The 21623-nt window shown below is 30.8% G+C and overlaps 1 protein-coding gene across 3 annotated transcripts; it reads right to left on the reverse strand.

The window, feature by feature from the left end:
* Positions 1 to 440: 440 nt before the first annotated feature.
* On the reverse strand, positions 441 to 18066 carry LOC149414689 (uncharacterized). Of its 3 annotated transcripts, none has more exons than XM_089643266.1 (2): positions 17933 to 18066; positions 441 to 1036 (listed from the first exon to the last, which is right to left on the reverse strand). In XM_089643266.1, the coding sequence occupies exon 2, from the start codon at positions 1017 to 1019 to the stop codon at positions 603 to 605; it is 417 nt and encodes a 138-aa protein (XP_089499392.1). In that variant the 5' UTR covers positions 1020 to 1036; positions 17933 to 18066; the 3' UTR covers positions 441 to 602. The 3 variants fall into 3 exon arrangements, with proteins under 3 accessions (XP_089499392.1, XP_089499395.1, XP_089499394.1); XM_089643269.1 differs by lacking the exon at positions 17933 to 18066 and adding an exon at positions 17694 to 17716; XM_089643268.1 differs by lacking the exon at positions 17933 to 18066 and adding an exon at positions 17598 to 17620.
* Positions 18067 to 21623: the final 3557 nt, after the last annotated feature.

Raw genomic sequence — 21623 nt, forward strand, 5'->3', positions numbered from 1 at the left:
ACACCTCACCAGGAGAACCGGCACTGGGGTGTTAACATGTTTTAGATAAAGTGTTATTGTATATTATGTTAGTAGCTGTAAAAGTGTATCGTGATTGTATAAAGATATTGTAACAATACTAACAATGTAATGAAAATGGGCGTAAAATGGGCGTAAAATGGGCGTAAAATGATTAAAATAAAAATAAAATAAAAAAATTGCTGCATTAAAAAGAAATAATAACAGGTTTCCTAATTAATAAAAATCAAATGGCTGCAGGAAACGCGTTGAATGACGAAAGTGTGTGAACCCATTGCCTAACATTTTATCTAAAATAAAGTGAGGTGGAAAACATATTTCTGTTGAAGTCTGAAAATTTTTAATAACTTGGGTCATTTTTCGGGCTTCTATGTCTCGAAATTGCCAGTTACATTACGAGGTTTTATAAAAATAATACAATATTGAAAAACAAACATTTAATTCAATTATTAAAGCTACAGTAATTCGTATGTCACTTGTAAATAATATTATTGTCATCATTTTGCATAACAAATAATAAAGAGAGTAAACATGGTATTTTTTTCGTAATATAATTTCAGTCATACAACGATTGGTCTGTCATGTTAATCTGCAGAAGTAGGGCCGTCAAAATAAATTCTGTCATCATCTTCGTCTGGATTTGTTGGGATTTCATTCTCTTCAGTTCCTGGTTCTGTGGGTCCAGGTTCTGGATCTGTTCCTTGGTCACCATCTTCCTCACTCTCCACTGTCACATCTCCCCACAGATCGTCTTTAATCAGCACCCCTTTTCCTCCAGAGCTGGAGACGGGCCCTGTTTGATTTTCGTTTACAGAATCGATGGTGTTTTCGGCATCGGGGTCTGTGAGGTCCACGTCTCCTGTTTCTACTGTGACAGTTCCCCATAGGTCGTCCTTTGTAACTGTGACATTGCCTGAATTGCTGTTTGTGGTTGTTTCTTCAATGGCTGGTCCTGAACCCCAAATTTGTTCGATCAAGTCTTGGTCCACCTCCCCGGACATCTTTCTTAGTATTTGATCTGTGGAAAGTAAAGAATTACAAGTTAGCGAAGTCGCTTATGTCATAAATCAGGGAGGAAAACCCTACAATCGATATTATCCATATTTACTTACTATTTTAATTTGTTATTATTTACATATTTAATTTACTAATAATTATTATTTACTTAATGATTATCTGTTTAATGTATTTATTATTATCCACTCAATTTACTATTTATTAGTATTTAATTAATGATAATTTGTTTAATTTACTTATTATTATCTCCTTAATTTACTAATTACTATTATTTACTTAATGATTATCTACTTAATTTACTAATTATTATTATTTACTCAATGATTATCTGTTTAATGTACTTATTATTACCTAATTTATTGCTTAATTACTTATTACTTATTACCTAATTTATTACTACCTAATTTACTAATTATTATTATCTACTTAATGTACTTATTTAATTTTTATATAAACTTCCGATTTAGTTGTCCGGGTTAAATCTTCCCCAAAGGAAAAACTTAACCCTTCCACTCACTTTTCCACAAATGATCATCTAGTCAATCAACATTATGTAAGTTCATTATATAAGCAAAATAAATACAAAACAATACAAGAACAACATGTCAAATCACCAGAGATCAAATGGGAAAATAATAAATAAATAATGGACGTATTATTATTTGTTATAATTATTTTCTTATTAATGTCTACATAATTTGCTTATATTTATTGTTATTTGCTGATAATCCAATACAGGAACTTTGTAATACTTATTTAGTCAGTAGAATGTTATTGTTGCCAAGTTTAAACGTAAGTACCTACTGCCCAGCTGTAATTTTAGTTTGAACAACCATGGAGTTTATTTTTTTAATAATTGTATAGGTTTATTATGTCTTCAATATTATATAAAGTTTTCATGTATTTTTTATACTTTACTATAATAATTGTGTTGCTGCACATTTCGGCACACAAATTCAATAGTGAGATGAGCCGTTTATGATTTTACTGTAATATACAAATTTTCTTAAATGAAACTATAATTACTTTGTATATAACCACGAATTTATTTAATGATCAACATAAGCCTCATCAGTCATCAGGGTTCATTTATATCCTTCGATGATGACACCACAATCAATGTAGCCAATCGTGAAGTAGAGGTTACTAAAAAGTGGTTCAATGACAATCTACTATCATTAAACACAGAATTCCTTATTCATTTGTTGTTTTCAAGCAGAGCACTTTGAATCAATTTTACAGATACACCAAAGAATTATTTAAACGGAGTTATAGGGTTGAGATCATCAAACTGTCAATCGAAACGATCCAGATGGCCAATACAATTGATTATCTGTTCGAGAAAGAATTTCCATATGTGAAAACGTTTGATCAATTTCACCCGAAGTAAGAGAAAATAATTTAACATATTTCGGCACACAGATACACTCTTAAAATATACTCTTCCTCGGTTTATCACCTGAGTGGCTGAATTTAATGTAATAAATGATTTGTTAAACTTCGGCATAACCTTCGGAGCTCCGAGCTCCCGCGACCGAATACTCTATAGTAGTCTATAGCTATAGTGTGCTAGGGTATATTTTGCGCGCGTTCCGCCGTGCATCTGCTGATCGTATTTTAAGTGTATATTATGTATAGGAAGTTTTCCCGGAATAGCTGATATAATAACTGATCCTCGAAGAAATCATTATTCTCCAAAACTTTTCCTACAAAAGTCAAATAATGAAATCTAAAGATATTTTATTGTTGTATAAAATTTTCTTGAAACTAAATAAGGATGGGTTGTGTAATAGAATTTGAACAATTCATAAAATTTCAATGTTGACTTTCAAGTTCTGTTATAATATTGTATATAAAACTGAAATTTTCACAAAACTTGATGAATTGTTTAAATTCTGTGAAACAACCCGTCCAGAGAATTTGAACAATTCATCAAATTTCAACGTTCTGTGAAACATTTTTTCAAGTTCTGTTTTATTTCAGTTCTGTCAAGCATCTAGCCTATAATGATATAATAACAGAACTTGAATAGGACTTTCACAGAACCCGAAAATGAACGTTGAAATTTGATGAATTGTTCAAATTCTTCGAAACAACTCGTCCTTAATTTCCTTCACAATGAACATAAGTAATATGGAAGACCATAATTGCAAGATCGATAAAGCTTCCACAAGGGCAGAACACTTGTTCGCAGATAATATCAATACGTTGGCAATTCAAAACGACATTATTAGGATATATCATTTCTTTGCCAAGCTAATAAAATTTATTTTAGTATGCTAGGAGCATTTTTGAGGTACAAAATAATAATATATAATGTTTTTACTTTGCCGAAAGGCAAGGCTGACTTTCAATGTATAAAATTGTACATTCTGGTGTACAAGCGGTTAGCGATGAAAGAAAAAAAAACTTAAAAACACAATAATGACTAAAACTGGTTTTTGTGGATCTTATGATATATGTGTTTCCATTTTCGTACGTTTAGTTTTGAATTCGCCCGCTGTCATCAAACTAGCATAACTCCAAATATACAGAAAAACTGTTAACTTTCGTTAAGCCAATGAATTTACCCATATTTTGTTATTTATATTCAAGTCAATTTTCAAAGATCAATATTACTTGCGCCTAGAATTACTCAGCAACTAAATTCTAGGCGAATTAGGCTAAATTATAGAACTAAATCAATAATAACAGAATAACAACAATACGGAGAGTGCACACGCATTATTTTTATCCTAACAAAATCATCTAAAGCAGTCATAAAAAGTATTAAATTTAAAGTGTTTCACCTAATTATATTAAATTAACACTGGCTTAAAGTTTACTAATTGTCAGAAAAGTATATAGTGCATTAAAAGTGTTTAAAACAAGGATTAGTGTAATCAAGTGACAGTTGCTATAAGCCCCCCGCGCCCGCATCTACACCGCCCGCGCCGCCAGCGGTAGTACTTACACGCCCTACCAAAAATCCAGGGGTTCACAACTGTTTAAAAAAAAAAAGAAAAATAAAAATAAAAATAACAATGGCTCTGAGTGATAAAGCTTCGCAGTACATTACCAAAGTAAATGCGATAATCAGTGGATTGATCTCAATCGTTCATGAGCCTAGCAATAAATTCTCTAAGGAAAATATCGTAAAAATAATACCAAAAACAACCGAACTTATGGCTACGATTGCAGAATTGGTAGTCGATTTTGGAGTAATGCAAGGAGAATTAAATTCAATGAAAAATAATACGCAACTCAGCAGGACCAACCCGATTGACATTAATATGGGTGATATTGTCACCGAAATGGAAGATAGGGCCATCAGATCTAACAACGTCATATTATATAACGTTCCCGAGAGCTTGTCTGATGAAAAGGCAGTCATCATTACGGAAGATAGAGATAAAGTTTCTTCGGCTATAAAAGCTATCGACCCGTCATTAGATCTAATCAACGTCAAAGTATTCCGACTGGGTGCCAAGAAAATTGCCAACAAAAATCGTCCAATTAAATTGGAATTTACAAACAATATCGCACCGAGAACTCTCCTACGTAATAGCACCAAATTTAAAGACGGAATCAAAGCAAGTAATGACTTAACCATCCTCCAAAGGAATCAATTGGTGGAGCTTAGAAAGCAGTTATTGTTCCGTCAAGAGAATGGTGAACCAAACCTTACCATAAAGTACATAAACTCCAAACCAACTATTGTTACAACCCTTCCAAAAAACGACACAATGTAAACAAACTGAAGTGCTATTACCAAAATGTCAGAGGCATGAAAACTAAACTTAAGGACTTTAAAATACATGCCCCAACACTGCCACATGACATCCTCATTCTTACGGAAACCTGGCTGGAACCATCCATCAACTCTGCTGAGCTTGGTCTACCCCACCATCATATTTACCGGTCTGACAGAAGTCAACAAACCAGCGCTAAATCTAGAGGCGGTGGCGTCATGATAGCTGTCAACAAGATACATCCTTCAAAACTTCTGAAAACCAAAAATTCTAATGTGGAACAAGTTTACATTTTACTAAACGGCAAAAATCAAAAAAATATCATAGGCAGTGTTTATATTCCGCCATCATCAGATATAAGTGTATACAAAAGTCATTTCGAGGATATTGAACAACTGTCGTTTAAATTTCCAAATAGTAAAATCACTATCATCGGTGATTACAATTTACCAAAAATCAACTGGGGTACCCGCGACAATTCTACATTATCCCAAAACTCTAGCTTAACTGACACAGAAAAAGAAATAGTTGAATTATGTGATTTCCTTAACCTAGTTCAATTAAACAATGTAAAAAATGACAATAATAGATTACTAGATCTTGTTCTTTGTACCGACTTGTCAACTGCGGTTGGAAAGTCACTCGATTCAGTTCTTCCCCCTGATTCTCATCACCCACCTTTAGATATTACTGTATTGTGTAACCCTATAAAATGCCAAATTAAAAACCAGACACAATATCCTAACTTTAATAAAGCCAATTATGTTGCAATACGCGATTATCTATATAACACTGACTGGTCTATACTAGAAGGAGGTAATCTCGATGAGAATATTAAAGCCTTTTACGATCATCTATATAAAACCATAGAAAACTTTGTCCCAATTAGTTATAAACTATCTTCAAATTTCCCTCGCTGGTTTAGCAAGGACCTCATTAACATAGTAATTGAGAAGAAAAAAGCGCATAAAATTTACAAAGAAACAACAAATCTTTCTGATTTTATAATTTTCAGCAAGCTGCGAAAAGATTGTAATAAATTATCAAACATTTGTTATAATAATTACATTAAGAATGTGGAATTTTCGATTGGTAACAATGTAAAATATTTTTTCAACTATTGTAAAGCTCAAAATAACAACAACCTTGGCATACCTGAAACTATGCACTATAAACTGAAAACTTCCTGTAAAATCAAAGATATTGTCAATTTGTTTGCAGATTTTTTCAAGGATGTATATGAAACAGATATCCCTGATGAAGACATTCCAAACTTTGAGTCCGATATAAATTTACAACTATCTCAGATACATATTGAGATTAAAGAAATTGCAGCATGTATCAAACTACTGGAACCTAAATCGTGCTCAGGGCCAGATAAAATTCCCCCCGTATTTCTAAAAAACTGTGGGAGTAGTGTCTCTTACCCTCTGTACCTACTATTTAATCAATCACTTTTAACAGGCAAGTTCCCACAAATATGGAAAAATAGCTTTCTCACTCCTATATTCAAAAGCGGAGACAAGTCTTTAGTTGAAAATTACAGACCAATATGCATACAATCGTCAATACCAAAAATTTTTGAAAAGTTAATTCTCCAAAAAATATGTTCTTGCATAAAATTTAATATCTCATCATTTCAACATGGTTTTATCTCTGGACGATCTACCTTAACTAACCTTACACTGTATGAACATTTTATCTCTGGTGCTCTTGCTAATAGAGAACAAGTTGATTCAATTTACACGGATTTTAGTAAAGCCTTTGATAAGGTTTGCATTAAAATTCTTATAAATAAATTGTCTAAATTAGGAATAAGTGGTAATTTATTATGTTGGATTAAGAATTATTTATCAAAACGTGTACTAACTGTCTGTATTAAAGAACACTTATCTTACGAATTTGAAGCCACTAGTGGTGTGCCTCAGGGTTCGCACCTTGGTCCAATATTGTTTATACTATTCATAAACGATGTCACTTCCATATTCACTGATGTTAACATATTATTATTTGCCGATGACATGAAAATATATAAAATCATAAAAAATATATACGACTGCTTGTCCCTCCAATCCAATTTTATAAAATTCGTAGAATGGTGTACCATTAACAAACTTACACTTAATATAAAAAAATGTCAAATCATGAGTTTCTTTAGAATTAAAAACCCTATCAAATATAGTTACTCTTTTAACAATCACAGTTTATTGTCAGTACCTGTAATAAGGGACCTTGGAATAACCTTCGACTCTAAACTACTATTTACCAATCACATTGATATAATAACGGGTAAAGCAATGAAAATTCTGGGCTTCATTGTAAGAATTTGTAAAGATTTTAAAAATATCCAAACATTTAAAATACTATATACAACTCTGGTTAGGAGTCATTTAGAATACAATTCCCCCATATGGAACCCTTTCTACAAAAGCCATGAAAACTCCATTGAAAGAATCCAACGCAAATTTCTCAGATCAATTAATTTCAAATTAGGTATTCCTGCGGTTGACATAAACTATGAATCTTTATTACAAAAAATGAGACTCTTATCGTTAAAAGATAGAAGAATACTCAATGATCTTATTTTCTTATTTAAAATAAACAATAACTGGTTTGACTCCCCTGAATTGGTCTCATTAATAAATTACCATGTACCTAGTAGACCGACTCGACTCAAAACACCTTTTCACTGTGACAATACTATGACGAACGCAGAACAAAACTCAACCATCAATCGCTTGCATATTTTAGGCAATGAATATGCTAATATTGATCACGCTGCCGGTAATCTGTCTTCATACAAAAGATGCGTTAAACTAAATTTGTTTGCTAGTACCACGTAAATACATCATGTAAACATAATATGCCTACCAGTACTTCTAAAACTATTAATGCACTTGAAATCATAAGTACTTGTAAAATTTATCATATCGGTTAACATAATCCAGGATTTATTACTTTTATATTTAAATCATTGTCGGTACCTTGAGATAGGTATCTTATTGGTACATTTTATTGTTTTATTTCAATCTTTATATTTTTATTTTTATTTATACTTTTTCCTAATAAATTATGGTTTGTACTTTAATACTTTATATTTTAAACTATTCACTTTACAATTTACTTTTATACATTATAGTTTTTATACACTACTTATTACCTTACTTTTTACCTATTTTCTTAAATTTTACTAACATTATACTGTTATTCTTCATGTTGTTGTACTATTATAAGTATGTCAATTATGTTAATGGCACGTGTTGTGCCGTATATGTGTAAATAAATAAATAAATAAATAAATAAATATTCAGTTCGTAGATTTTATTAAAAAAATGTTGTTAACAAAAATGGTACATAATATATAACCACGATTAGTCGAAAAGCATGTAAAAACTGTACACATTAATATTTCATGAATAAAGAAAAAAAAATAATAATAAAGGAAATTTTGTGAACATGTTTCTAAAGTTCAATGGGACTAAAACAAGGTTTAAGAATATGTTTTTATAAAACGTTAAATTATTTAAAACAAGTAGAATGTAGTTACGAAAACCTAAAAAACGCATTTTTTCAATCGTAATTTACCCGACTAAAATTATCTTATAATAATGTAAACTAGCAGTTAAAAACCCGCTCCGCGGGTTTTTGCTGCTAGCCCCTGCGGGCGGCACTTGGTTGGGCTGCGCCCAGTTTAAGTGATATTAACAACAGTTACATTTAATAGATAGATATTAGGTCATTCACAGAGAGAGGGTGAGTATATATTGTTAAAACACGGAACAGGAAGGAGTTAATGAATAATAACATGCTCAATTTAGGCATAATAAGAATGACAGTTGTTTGAATAAATGAAATTTTATGTATTTGTGATGGATTATTTCAAATGAAACACTATTATTGACTACATGTCTACAACTGATATTAACTGTTATGGTACCTAATATAATTTGCTCATAGGAGACTTGCAGTGCTTAAATATGTGTTATAACCGTCAATGTCTATAAGTTGAATCAATATCGTATAGTTTGTCACAACAATTAAAGATAGTTACAACAAATTTGACTGAAATAATACATTATTACATATTGATTAATTGTACCCGTGTTTATGGATAAAAGGAGGGTAATGGTGCAATGTGATTAGCAGTCGGTTTAATTAAAAGGTGTGAATTTTACTCCAACTGGTGGTAATTCTTTTCCTAAAACTGTTACTGTATCTAATAAAGTTTAAAGTTAGATTATATATACACCTTCATCAGGAGAGTAAAAATCTATATATAAAGGTAGATTATTACAATATAGCACCCCTGAGGTAATATCTCACAAAAGCGGCGCCATGCAAATTGTCCAATTAATAAATAAATATAATGTTTACATTTTATTATGTACGTATGCATTGATATACAATGGAAATAGATAAAATAATGTTATCCGATTAAACTTTATTTTATTAAAAAACAAATAACTTTTTTAACTTCACTTTATTATATACAACCAATACATGTTTCATGAACGAAGTATACACCGAAGTCAAAAATTAAATATAGATTACAATTGGAAAAAAGAAGTGGAAGGAGGGGGGAGGGGTAAGAGTAGGCTGGGTTTATAAGAATTATGAATTACAATATGAAAGACCAGTTAAGTGGGAAAATATTTAAAAGAGAGTTTATAAAAAAAATTCTTGTTAATTACATCTACTTTTATAAACATGTTCTCTTATTTCTAAAATTTCGAAATTATTTATTTGTGATGCTTTATATCCTGTGTGAAGTATTTTAAGACCTGAAATTTTTTTTTGCATATAACCATAAAACAATATATTCATAAGACAAATAACATTTAATAACGGTTATTCTAATAAATTGATAGTTGAAATACTAAATAAAATAATTAAACATATTATCTTCAAACGGTATTTTTACCCTAGTTCTTAAGATATAAATAAACAATGGCGTAGAATTCTGTTTGTGGATAACGACACTTCTAAAATGATATATATAAACATTCCTGGTACTATTCAACCGGCGTTTTACACTAATAACAGAATGAATAAATATATTCTTAATAATATAGATTGCGAAAATCAAACAAAAAAAATCAGGAGTTTATAAACTCAATTGGGCTGGATTTGTAATTTATTTTACAAAGGTAGAACCAATAGAAACTTTGAAGTCAGAACTAAAAAATATCTCAGGGTTCTAAATGGAAATAGTGAATATGAGTTTGCAAATCATCTTTTGAATCACACTTTCGATAAAAATTCAGGTCTTAAAATACTTCACTCAGGATTAAAGCATCGCAAATAAATAATTTAGAAATTTTAGAAATTAGAAAACATGTCAATATAAAATCAGATGTAATTAATAAGCAAAAAAAAATTATAAATAATAATGAAAAATGCCATTGCAAAGTAGAACTAAACTTCCAGAAGAAATCTTATTATTAAATGCTTGATGTTCAAGTAATTTTGCATATTTAAATATACGCGCCAGTCATTTGATTCGTTTCTTCACCGCCAGAGGGGCGCTCTGTCGGCCACCTAGCCGCGATGCGTATCGGGAATCGGCCATATTGAATTAACGCCTGCTTTTTTCGTCAAACGTCAAACGTAATCACGTAATTGTGGATAATTTTCACTGTAATGTAATTAATCCAATGGATTATGAACTTTCTAAGACATATTTTCTTCGATATTATCCAAAAATTGTATGAGCAGAAACGATATTTTTTAAGAAATATCGTATTACATGTGGCGATTCTATTTCAGTATGAAATGGTGTCTTAATCTTTAAAGTCTTATTTAAACACAATTTGAATTTGACCAATCACAGGGCCTACACCGTCCAGACGCTGGAGTAATAATATTATCAGATTGCATTTGTTTCTTTGATATGAATTACTCCAACTGAATTGGTATTTAAAATCGCATAAGTTACGATATCGCACAATTCAAACGATAATTTAGGTACGGCACATAAAATTGACATATTTGACAGGTGCAAATTAAACTTCACTCTCTCACACCTTATTTTTAATTTTAGGACTTTGATATAATTTTAAATAAGTAGAGAATTCAAAAACGAATACATTTGAAATACAATCCATAAGAAAATTAGTGTATAATAAACATTCACGGGAATTTTAACAGTATCGACAAATTTTGTTTAAATTAATGTATTGTGGAGAGATGCGAGACATCTGTTGAAAAACAGTGAAATCATTTGCCGTGTGAAACTTTTGGCTCTTTGATTACTGAAGTTACGAAGACGGGGGAACTTTTGAAATAATTCCTATTTTTTTTAATATGTCTCTTCATACTGGCCACATATTGGGCAGCGTAAGCTCGCGGGTTTTGCAAGTTGGCCAAAATATGGCCAAATAAGCTCCAGTAGTGAAATGAACGATGCAAACAAGGTTTAAATCTCGTAAGGCGAAGCTTAATGCCAAATCACTATTTCGATTAATCTTTATAACGAATTGGTGTACATTATGAATACAAAAAATATGTTTTAGATAAATTAAAGGTTTTCCTATCGTTTCGCTTGAGTAGAATACAAATAAAAAATAAATTACTCAATAAATGAAAAACTATTAAAAAAATTTTTTTCAATAGAAATGTATAAAAGCATAAAGGAAACAACATTTTAAAAATATAGTATTATAGCTAAGATTATCTATGACAGTTTCACTTGATTAACTTTTTTGCTTTCTTATAAAATTATTTACAAAATAAATAAAAACAAGTTTTATGCTTCAAATCGAACGTTTCTAACTCCGTTTGTCAAGCGATTTTAATGCCTATTACTTACGATATAAGATATACCAAGAATATACACATTTTTGGCTTGTAGCTTCCTCTTAAGCACTGACGTCATAAACCAACAGAAGTGTGTAATGTTGTACCTACACGCCTGTGTATCCGAAATGTGCTCAATCTTTCAAAATTCTATAAACATTTTATATTTAAAGTAAGGAAGTAAAGTAAATAATATATTACAGTGTTTAAATGTACAAATAGAAACAGATGTAGGTACTTATGTTATTCATACAAAGTATTCTTTTAACCTTTCCCTTACTGTGCTAAAAAATACACGCGTTACGGTGCTGTGTAGTCAATACACATCTCAACATAAGCGATTTTATATCGGATAAATATGAATATTCATAGCTAATCGATTATGTTTATTATATTTTATATCAAAAGTGATAATAATTGTAATTTAATTGCTGAAAACATGACAAAACCATCGGCAGATGCTAAAGAAACGTGCGAGGGGTCCACATCTAACGACGACGGTTCGTGGCCAACTGGCTAGCGGCGCGCCTGGCACCAACACAGCTGTGCGTAATAGGTATCGATGGTCTAAATCAAAAACTACAACTGCAGAAGTGTGGATGTCTCATGTTCCCGCATAGCGAATTAAAGCGGGACATCAATAGCGTGTCATTTCCTCGCACACTCTTCGCGTATTTAGTATCACACGGTTGATTGTATTGGTGTATTTGTTCCCGATTTTTAACAAAAAACTCTGATATTTAATTGAATTTGAAAACCATGTAATATATTATTTTTGATTCAGTGCATAAATGTATAGCGGAGGAATACCTAAAATCTGAACCCAGAATTTATTATATTTATAGAGTTATTAAAGTTATTAGAAGCAATGTGTAGTAAATACACACCACAGATGAGGAAGGTGGTGGAGACATATTACGCTACACGCATGATGGTTTGGCCTATTGCATACCGCAATACACTACCAATGGGAATTTATGGCAAGCGATATGCTGAAATATGCCAAACGACGAGAATATAGCGTGGTTTGTCACAGCCATTGAGGTGTAGTGGCATTTGTTTAAAATGAACATTTTTAAAGATGATTTAAATTATAATATATCGTGTTCCCCACTTCGGGCAAAGTTGATAAAGTATCGAGATTCTTCTTTGTACGGCAGATAATCAATTTTGTTTGTCTATGTTAACCGTCTGTCTGCCTAAGACTAAAATCGCGTTATGTTAATTGGCGACATTAATTTTCTTTTAAATTGGTTTTGTTGAAACTTATTATTATTATTTTTAAATTATCTCCACACATGTATCAGAAGTCTAAAATTTAAAACAAGTTTAAGGCGATGCCATACGTAGTAATGCAAAATCATGTGTTTTTGGTTTGAAAATTTGGTCGCCTAGAAATGTTTCAGATACTTTAATTAAATACTGCGAGTAGAATTCATCTTGGCCTTTGAAATAATCGAGTATTTTTTAGATAAGTCTAAGCCCAGAAAAAAAGAAAAAAAGAAAAAAAACAAAGAAAGAAAAAAAGAACCCAGTTATAAGCCCAGAAAAAAATAGTGTAAAGGCCTATGAAAACTGCTTTAAAGTTCAAAATCTCCTAATTACGAACCCATTTTCGGTTATGATTTTATTGTATAATATGGCGAATTAAGGTATTTATAAACAACAATTTATTCGGAACAAAAAACAATACTGAACACAGTGCGAATAGCGAAAAATGTACTTACCGAAAACGAATGGTTATCACAGCTCAACAGAGAATCGATTATGAATAAGTGATGGATGATTTTCTAGGCGAGGAAATTGACAAATTAACAGATGTTTCACAGCACATTTGCGAAGATTCACAACATTGTAGAGATCTGCTAAAAAAAGTCCCAAGTGCTTTCATTGTTCTGCACCAAAACATCCGGAGTTAAAAAAAAAACCTAGATGAGTTTGTAGTAACACTAAACCTTCTTGAAACATTACCGGACCTCATTGTTTTAACAGAAGCGCACTTAAATATGAATAACGCTGACACACTGTACAGTATTCCGAATTACACATACTTTTCGTCAACTACCTATATTAATAAAACCAGTGGTATAGCGGTGTTCATTCTAAATAAATATAACAATGTCACTGTCATAGAAATTAAAATGCAATTAGCAAACTGTTTACAACTGAGTGTAAAAGTGAACGACATTATGTACCATATTATTGCCATCTACCGGACGCACGGATCGAATCCCACAAATTTCATTATAGAAATCGAAAAATTATTACTGAGTCAAAAAAGTACCTTTAATATTATTGTTGGTGACATTAACATTAATATCGGACACTGGGTACAAAACAAAACGAAAGATGATTATATAAATGTAATGACTTCGCTAAACTATAAATCATATATAAATAATGCAACACGAAATATCAGTGGACAAATCCCTTCCTGTATCGATCACATATGGTGCAACTCAAATAATACTGAAAAAAACATGTCGATATTATGGAAAACCAGCATAACTGACCACTACACCTGTATATTCGTTAACAACACAGACAAAAAAGTACCAACCCCAACAAAAATGACAAAAAAAAACAAGAAAAAAAATATTTAAATATGAAAACTTTAGAAACAAATCTTAAGATGGAAACCTGGGCATCAATAACTGAATCGGAAAATCCAAATACTTGTGCGGAGAATTTCGAAACTGTTTTCCTAAATCACATAAACCTTTCTACACAAATAATTAGTTCTAAAACAAAATCTAAACACAGATTAATAAAACCATGGATAACCCATGGATTAGTGATTTCAATCAGAAATAAGGAAAAATACTATCACCAGTCTAAAAAATTCCCTAACGACGAAAAAATCGCTACTTTCTTCAAGAAATATCGAAACAAACTTACGCTTTTAATTAGACTGACTAAAGAAAAGTATTTTCGTGATAAATTAAAAAATGCTGGTCAAGACAGCAAAGAGTTCTGGAAAATTATCAAAACAATAACCAACAAAAACACAAAACAAAAATTTCCAAAAGAAGTTACTCATCAAGGAATCAATACTGACACAAAAAAACCCAAAACTTTGTGGTGATATCTTCAACGATTATTTTGTTAATGTCGGCGCTAATCTTGCTAGTAATATTATCCTAGACAAAAAACAAACTCAACAACCAGAGCTAAACCCAACTTTTGAAGAAGGTTTCCACACATTTGCTTCAGTAACTGATAAAGAAGTTGAAAACGCTATAATAAGTCTACGAGGATCAGCGAGCCCTGGCTACGACAACATAACTGTAAAAACATTAAAAACTGTACGTGAAATAATCAGCAAACCAATTGCTCATATAATAAATGTTAGTCTGAAGAAGGGCATATTCCCGAACAATTATAAGAAGACTATTGTGACCCCTGTTTTTAAAACTGGTGACGAAAAAAACACTTCTAACTACCGTCCCATAGCACTCACATCAAATATAGCTAAAATCTATGAAAAAATTGTTAAAAAACAACTCAACAACTACATAAAAGATAAGAAGATAATGAGCCCAAACCAGTTCGGATTTAGGGACAATCTCAGCACACAGGATGCGATTGCTAAATTGACATCAACAATAATGAAAAAATTAGATAATGGAGAAAAGTGTCTTGGAATCTCCATTGATCTCCGCAAAGCATTTTGATAGCATATCACACTCAAAACTCACTGAGAAACTAAAACAAATTGGATTGGACGGAATAGTACTATCATGGTTCCAAAGTTACCTAAAAGAGAGATTCCAATATGTCAAAATCAATAATACCCTTAGTGAACCCAAAACCTCATCTTTTGGCATTCCGCAAGGAACTGTCATCGGTCCAATCCTTTTTATTATATATGTAAATCAAATGTTCACTCTTCCCATTGTTGGAGATATCATATCTTACGCAGACGACACTGTAGTTATCACAAAAGGAAAATCATGGGAGGAAACAATGAGGATAGCCAATATCAATATAAACATACTCAAAACATGGTTCGACCTAAATTGTCTCTCACTAAATACCGAGAAAACATATTTCATCCCATTCTCTTTGCAGGAAAAAAATTTTGAAAACAATATAACCATTAAAATCCATTCATCACAATGTGAAAATAAAAAAGAATGCGGTAATGTAAATTGTTTACCAATAACATGCAAAAATAGTATAAAGTATCTGGGTATCATAGTAGATAGACACTTAAAATGGAACGAACAAGTCCAAAATACGGCAACCAGAGTAAGGAAACTTATTTACTTATTTATTAGATTGAGAAACATCCTTTCATATAATATGATTAAAATTATATATTTTTCTCTTGCCCAATCCATATTACAATATGGTATAATCGGTTGGGGAGGGACTTTCAAAACTAACCTTTCACCTGTAGAAAAGGTTCAGAGGTTAATTCTGAAAGTTATCCTAAAAAAACCATCGATATTTCCAACCACAGAGCTGTTTGACTCGTTTAGGGTTCTTAGCTTAAACAAAATTTTTAAAAAGAATGCACTGTTACAAATTCATAAAGACCATTTCAATTCAACAATTTCTACAAAAATAAGTAACCGATCTAGATCACGTGGTAACTTAGAAATTCCTAAATGTAATACTAGTGCTGGTCAACACCATTATACTTATCAAGGTATAAAATTGTTTAATGCCCTTCCGGATAAAATTAAAACTGAAAAAAATTACAAAACTTTCAAATCACAAATCAAACAACTTTTAGATAAACCCAACGGTAATCACAAGTTTTAATTTCATTGGATACATTTTTCAAAAAATTGTTTATATGAACTCATTTGTAATTTTTATTGATTAAATTTTCCTAAATTCACATTATGAATTTAGGAAAATTGATTAATGATTAATAAAAAAAAATATATATATATATAAACAAAATTTAATATTTAAAAAAAAATACATATCCTCTAAAGTTATATTATCCGCTTCCTAATATATGCTAATATGCGTTTATTGTTGTTGCATTTTATTAAGTACCCATTATCATACAAGATTGCAAGCTCGGTCTTTGAACAATTTACTACCAGTACTGTACCTACCTACTATTATTTAGTACCTACCTAATAAGTACATTTTTATATCTTATTTTTTCTAAGTTTAATAACTATTATATTATTTAAGTTATATTTTTTATTTTTTAGTTTGTAATTAAATTTCTTATTTTTCTTAATTATATATTTTTATATTTTATTTTTTCTAAGTTTAATAACTATTATATTATTTAAGTTATATTTTTTATTTTTTAGTTTGTAATTAAATTTCTTATTTTCTTAATTATATAGTGTTATCGAATTTATCATCTAGTTTTATAGCTATTTTGTTAATTTTTAGCTACATCAACTAGTGAAATTTTACAACCTATAAACCATAATGACTCACAACACTCCCCAACTCAAACACGAGAAATAATTTCTCAATTGAGTTGAGTAATTTTTTGTTAAAAATTTCAAATTTTTTCGCAATCAGCCTCAAAATATCTACATTTGTAAATTATTGTAATGTGTTTGTATATTCAATAAATAAAAAAATAAAAAATAAAAAAATATAAAATGATCGAAAAAAAAAATTATGCCTGAACATCAACAAAATAAAATAAAAGGCACTTTTTGGCCATGTTTTTTTCTTGCATAAATTAAAACAGGCGGATGGTGTTAATCGGGAATTTAAACCTTATCGCCATCTACGTAAGGGTTGTTATTGATAGCGGCTTAATTTAAAATATAAAACGACGTAGTGCATCGCCTTAATTTTAGTCATAATGGTTTTGAATGAGTTCTTAAATAAATACAATATATTATTTTTAAGGCCTTTAAACTTTTTTCTGTAAATGCAGTCTTCATTTTTAAAATTTCCAAATAAATAATCTGATTATTGTTAGATAGTAATAAATAATATTGATGCAAAATTTTATAGGACAATCCTCTGTTTATTTATTTGATTATGAGTTGGTGAAAACAATACATTTTTACAATTAAAATCAGTTAAAAAATAGGCAGGTACTTAGTTTATGAATAAGACACAAATTGTGATAAAAGAAAATTGCTGAATAGAAAACAAACAAACAGAAGAGAATACAAGTAACAAAGTGTTACATACAATAGAGCCTGACGACAAGCGACTACCATACAAACAAGAAAACAGGCAAGTTTATTTTTGATCAAGCTTTAACTGTAAACCGGTTCTGATAACATATGCACCCAAGTGGCGATAACCTTTCTATAATGATAAAACGTTTTTTTTTATCAATAAATATTATTAATAAAACAATAACAAAAACTGTTTTTGTACAATTTGTTTCAAACATACAAGCACGGTTAAAACTAGTTTATACTTACATGTTTTGTTTATCACTCCAATAAAATCAATAATAAGTCACTAGATTTTTGTTTATTTACTATTAGTTAAAAAGTCGAAATTGTTCACGTCCGTCTTTAATGTGTGTAATTTTAGTACTGACGCCAACATAGTTTGATACGGGCGCCGTATCGTCGGGAGATAAAGTGGAATTATTCCACAGGGCCGCAGTTAGTGTTAGAATAGATAATTTGGGTACCGCGCGCGCGCCGTGGTGACAGATAACCCATTCAGCATTCAAACTCGCTTGAAATTGCTTTAACCGTGTTTGGTGACCAGAATGAATAGCCAGCTACTTTACAGCCTTCCTCTTCCTGATTTCACTGCCTTCCCCCACCCCATTCGGCCTTAGGTTGAATTTGGCTGTGTTTGGTGATCTTATTATTTCACGCATATTAATGACTGTATGCATGTACGGTCATACTTGATTGTATATTATACTTTGATTTAATTTACCATTTCAATTACTATTATTTAAATTCAATATTAATTACGGCGTTGGTATTTTGCCATTACTTATTAGTTTTTTTCTCTATGGATACAACAGACATTATTTTTATTATTTTTTTAAACATTTGTTTTATAATACATATCAGTATATTACATAAATTTATTTTGTAATTACCTTATGAATAAATTATATTTAGCTATTTTATCCATGTACATGTTACACTTACATACATATACTGTCAACTTACTGTGTAAAAATCCTTTAGGGCGTTAATAAATAATAAATATTTTAATAGCCAGCTACTTTCCAACTATATCCACTGCCTTATAGCACCCCAACGGCGTATTTTCACAAATTTATACTGTTAAAAATTTGTGGATGTTTAAAAGTATTTTTTGTCATTATGATTATCATATTATATTTAGGTACATATTTTCAATCACAGTTATTGATTTAAAAAACGACCTAAAACCGCTCATTCCGAAACGGTTCCAACTGGCTACAACGTCATTACGTTGCCTGGCGTGACTTCAACGCCGCCATTTATCTACGAATAAAATGAATGTGTCATTTTGGTGGCAAATCGAAAATTGAAAATTTGAAATAGTTACAAAAAATTAATTCGTTAAGGCGATGCCATACGTAGTAATGCAAAATCATGTGTTTTTGATTTGAAAATTTGGTCGCCTAGAAATGTTTAAGATGCTTTAATTAAATACTGCGAGTAGAATACATCTTGGCCTTTGAAATAATCGAGAATTTTTTAGATAAGTCTTTTTATAAGCCCAGAAAAAAATAATGTATAAGGCCTATGAAAACTGCTTTAAAATTCAAAATCTCCTACTTACGAACCTATTTTCGGTTATGATTTTATTGTATAATATGGCGAGTGAAGGTATTTATAAAATGATCGAAAAAAAAATTATGCCTGAACATCAACAAAATAAAATAAAAGGCACATTTTGGCAATGTTTTTTTCTTTCATAAATTAAAACAGGCGGATGGTGTTAAGCGGGAATTTAAACCTTATCACCATCTACGTAAGGGTTGTTATTGATAGCGGCTCAATTTAAAATATTACACGACGTAGTGCATCGCCTTAACATAAAAACAAACAAAAAAATACTTCCAATGTCGTAATTTTTTTCGGGAATAAATATCCATCGAAAATTTTCTATTGCGGATGCCATTATACAATTAGCTCCACTGACTACATCTGACAGTCTTAAACGGCTATGCGATATTCACATAATATATATATTTTTAGAAAATTAATTTTGTTTTTTATTGCAACAAGACCTTAAACCCGAGACCTTTCGCTATCCACGCAGATTTCTAAACCCGGTGACGGCAAGTAAAATGAATTCAATTCGCCAGCCAGGTTCTTCCCAACGCTTCCCCCCTACACTTCCAAAGGGGTATGCCACAGTCGAACTTCCTTGTACAGAAATCACATAAAAAGGGAACACTTTTATACACAGGCCGGGTGGTCCGAAGCTTTGGGTTCCCACTGTGATGTCTTAGGTTCAATCTTCTACTTTCTAAGTCTTACATAATTGCAGTAGCAACATTTTCCTAGTACGTTCCAACATTGTCAGGTTATGAAAAGACATAGAAAAGTGTGCAAGTTTGATAGATATGTTAAATTTATTGAGATCAACCTTTAAATGAAACGGCCGCCCGTTGGTTTGGACGCCCGTGTGCATAGCGGATAGCGTACATTGCGCATAAGGATGTACCGCCCCTGATTATATAAACAGAAGGGGAAACCGCGAATGACTCAATATAATAAATTTTGACTGTGACTTAAATGATTAATTTATAAATTTAACTTACCGCATTTGCGTCTTTTCTTTACCGCAACTTGTCTGGTTAACAAATAGTTAAATATATATTTAACGTAATTATCTACTACTAATATATCGATGGTAATTCTACACGATAGTAAAAGTAAAAAAGAAAATTAACCTTTTTCGAAATTTGAGGCGAAGCTTAATGCCAAATCACTATATTGATTAATCTTTATAACGAATTGGTGTACATTATGAATACCAAAAAATATGCGTTAGATAAATTGAAGATTTTCCTATCGTTTAGCTTGAGTAGAATACAAATAAAATTAAAAAAATTACTCAATAAAAAATATAAATGTAAACTACTAAAAAAAATATTTTTTCAACATAAATGTATGAACGCATGTAAGAAACAATTTTAAAATATACAATATTATAGCTAAGATTATTTGTAAAAGTTTCCCTTGGTTTACTTTTTTGCTTTCTTATAAAATTATTTACAAAATAAATAAAAACCAGTTTTGTGCTTGAAATCGAACGTTTCTAGACTCCGTTTGTCAGGCGATTTTAATGCCTATTACCTACAATATAAGTTATACCAAGAATATACACATTTTTGGCTTGTAGCTTCTTCTTAAGGTAGTTTTCAGGTACAATTTTTTTTTCAAATATTTGAATGAAAAAATAATATTCTTCCATAGAAAAATATTTTTGTATGGGAAAGAAAACGGAATTTCTAACATTTTTTTTACTTCCACCACCATCACCTCTCAAAGTTTGTGCACTTTCCCGGTATATTCTAAAGTCCCCATTTTGAAATTATATTCCTATCGTAAGGTTGTGTAGATTTGTTTTGCATTAAAGATCCAAATCTTGATCCTTCCTTCCGTTCCTTATCCTTTTCTGTTCCTTAATGTGGATTTCGCGAATATTTTATGTTTAGACATTTCCTTAATACGGTATATGGTTATGTTAAAGGGATTGAAATTTTTTGACGATTAAGTTCGTCCCAAAATATTATTTCTTCTCTCACAACTATATCTGCAAAATATATCTAAAAATCTAAATGAATTTTTTCCGGCAACTTCTTCATTATACATCTTTTAAATATTGGTTGCTTTGAACAGGATATATAAATAAAGCTGATATTTAATACGCCTAGAGACGACCTCCGAAGTAGTGATTATATTACATGACCTTGGGCCGTAGGTTGCGGATTATAATAATATTATATTTCCGTTCAAACCATTGACTTGGCGATGGCATTGCGAAATGAAATTCCTTTTATATAGATGTTAATGAAGACATTTAGAGTATATATATATATATATATAGTTCTAGCGACTTACCGCAAGGTAGCCATTTAGAACTAACAGTCAAACGTCAAAATCCATTTTCAAGATACGTGTAAACGGCGAAGCCCCGGTG

This window comes from Hesperophylax consimilis, chromosome 19 (assembly GCF_061612785.1).
Source record: "Hesperophylax consimilis isolate HC1 chromosome 19, BYU_Hcon_1.0, whole genome shotgun sequence".
NCBI lineage: Eukaryota > Metazoa > Arthropoda > Insecta > Trichoptera > Limnephilidae > Hesperophylax > Hesperophylax consimilis.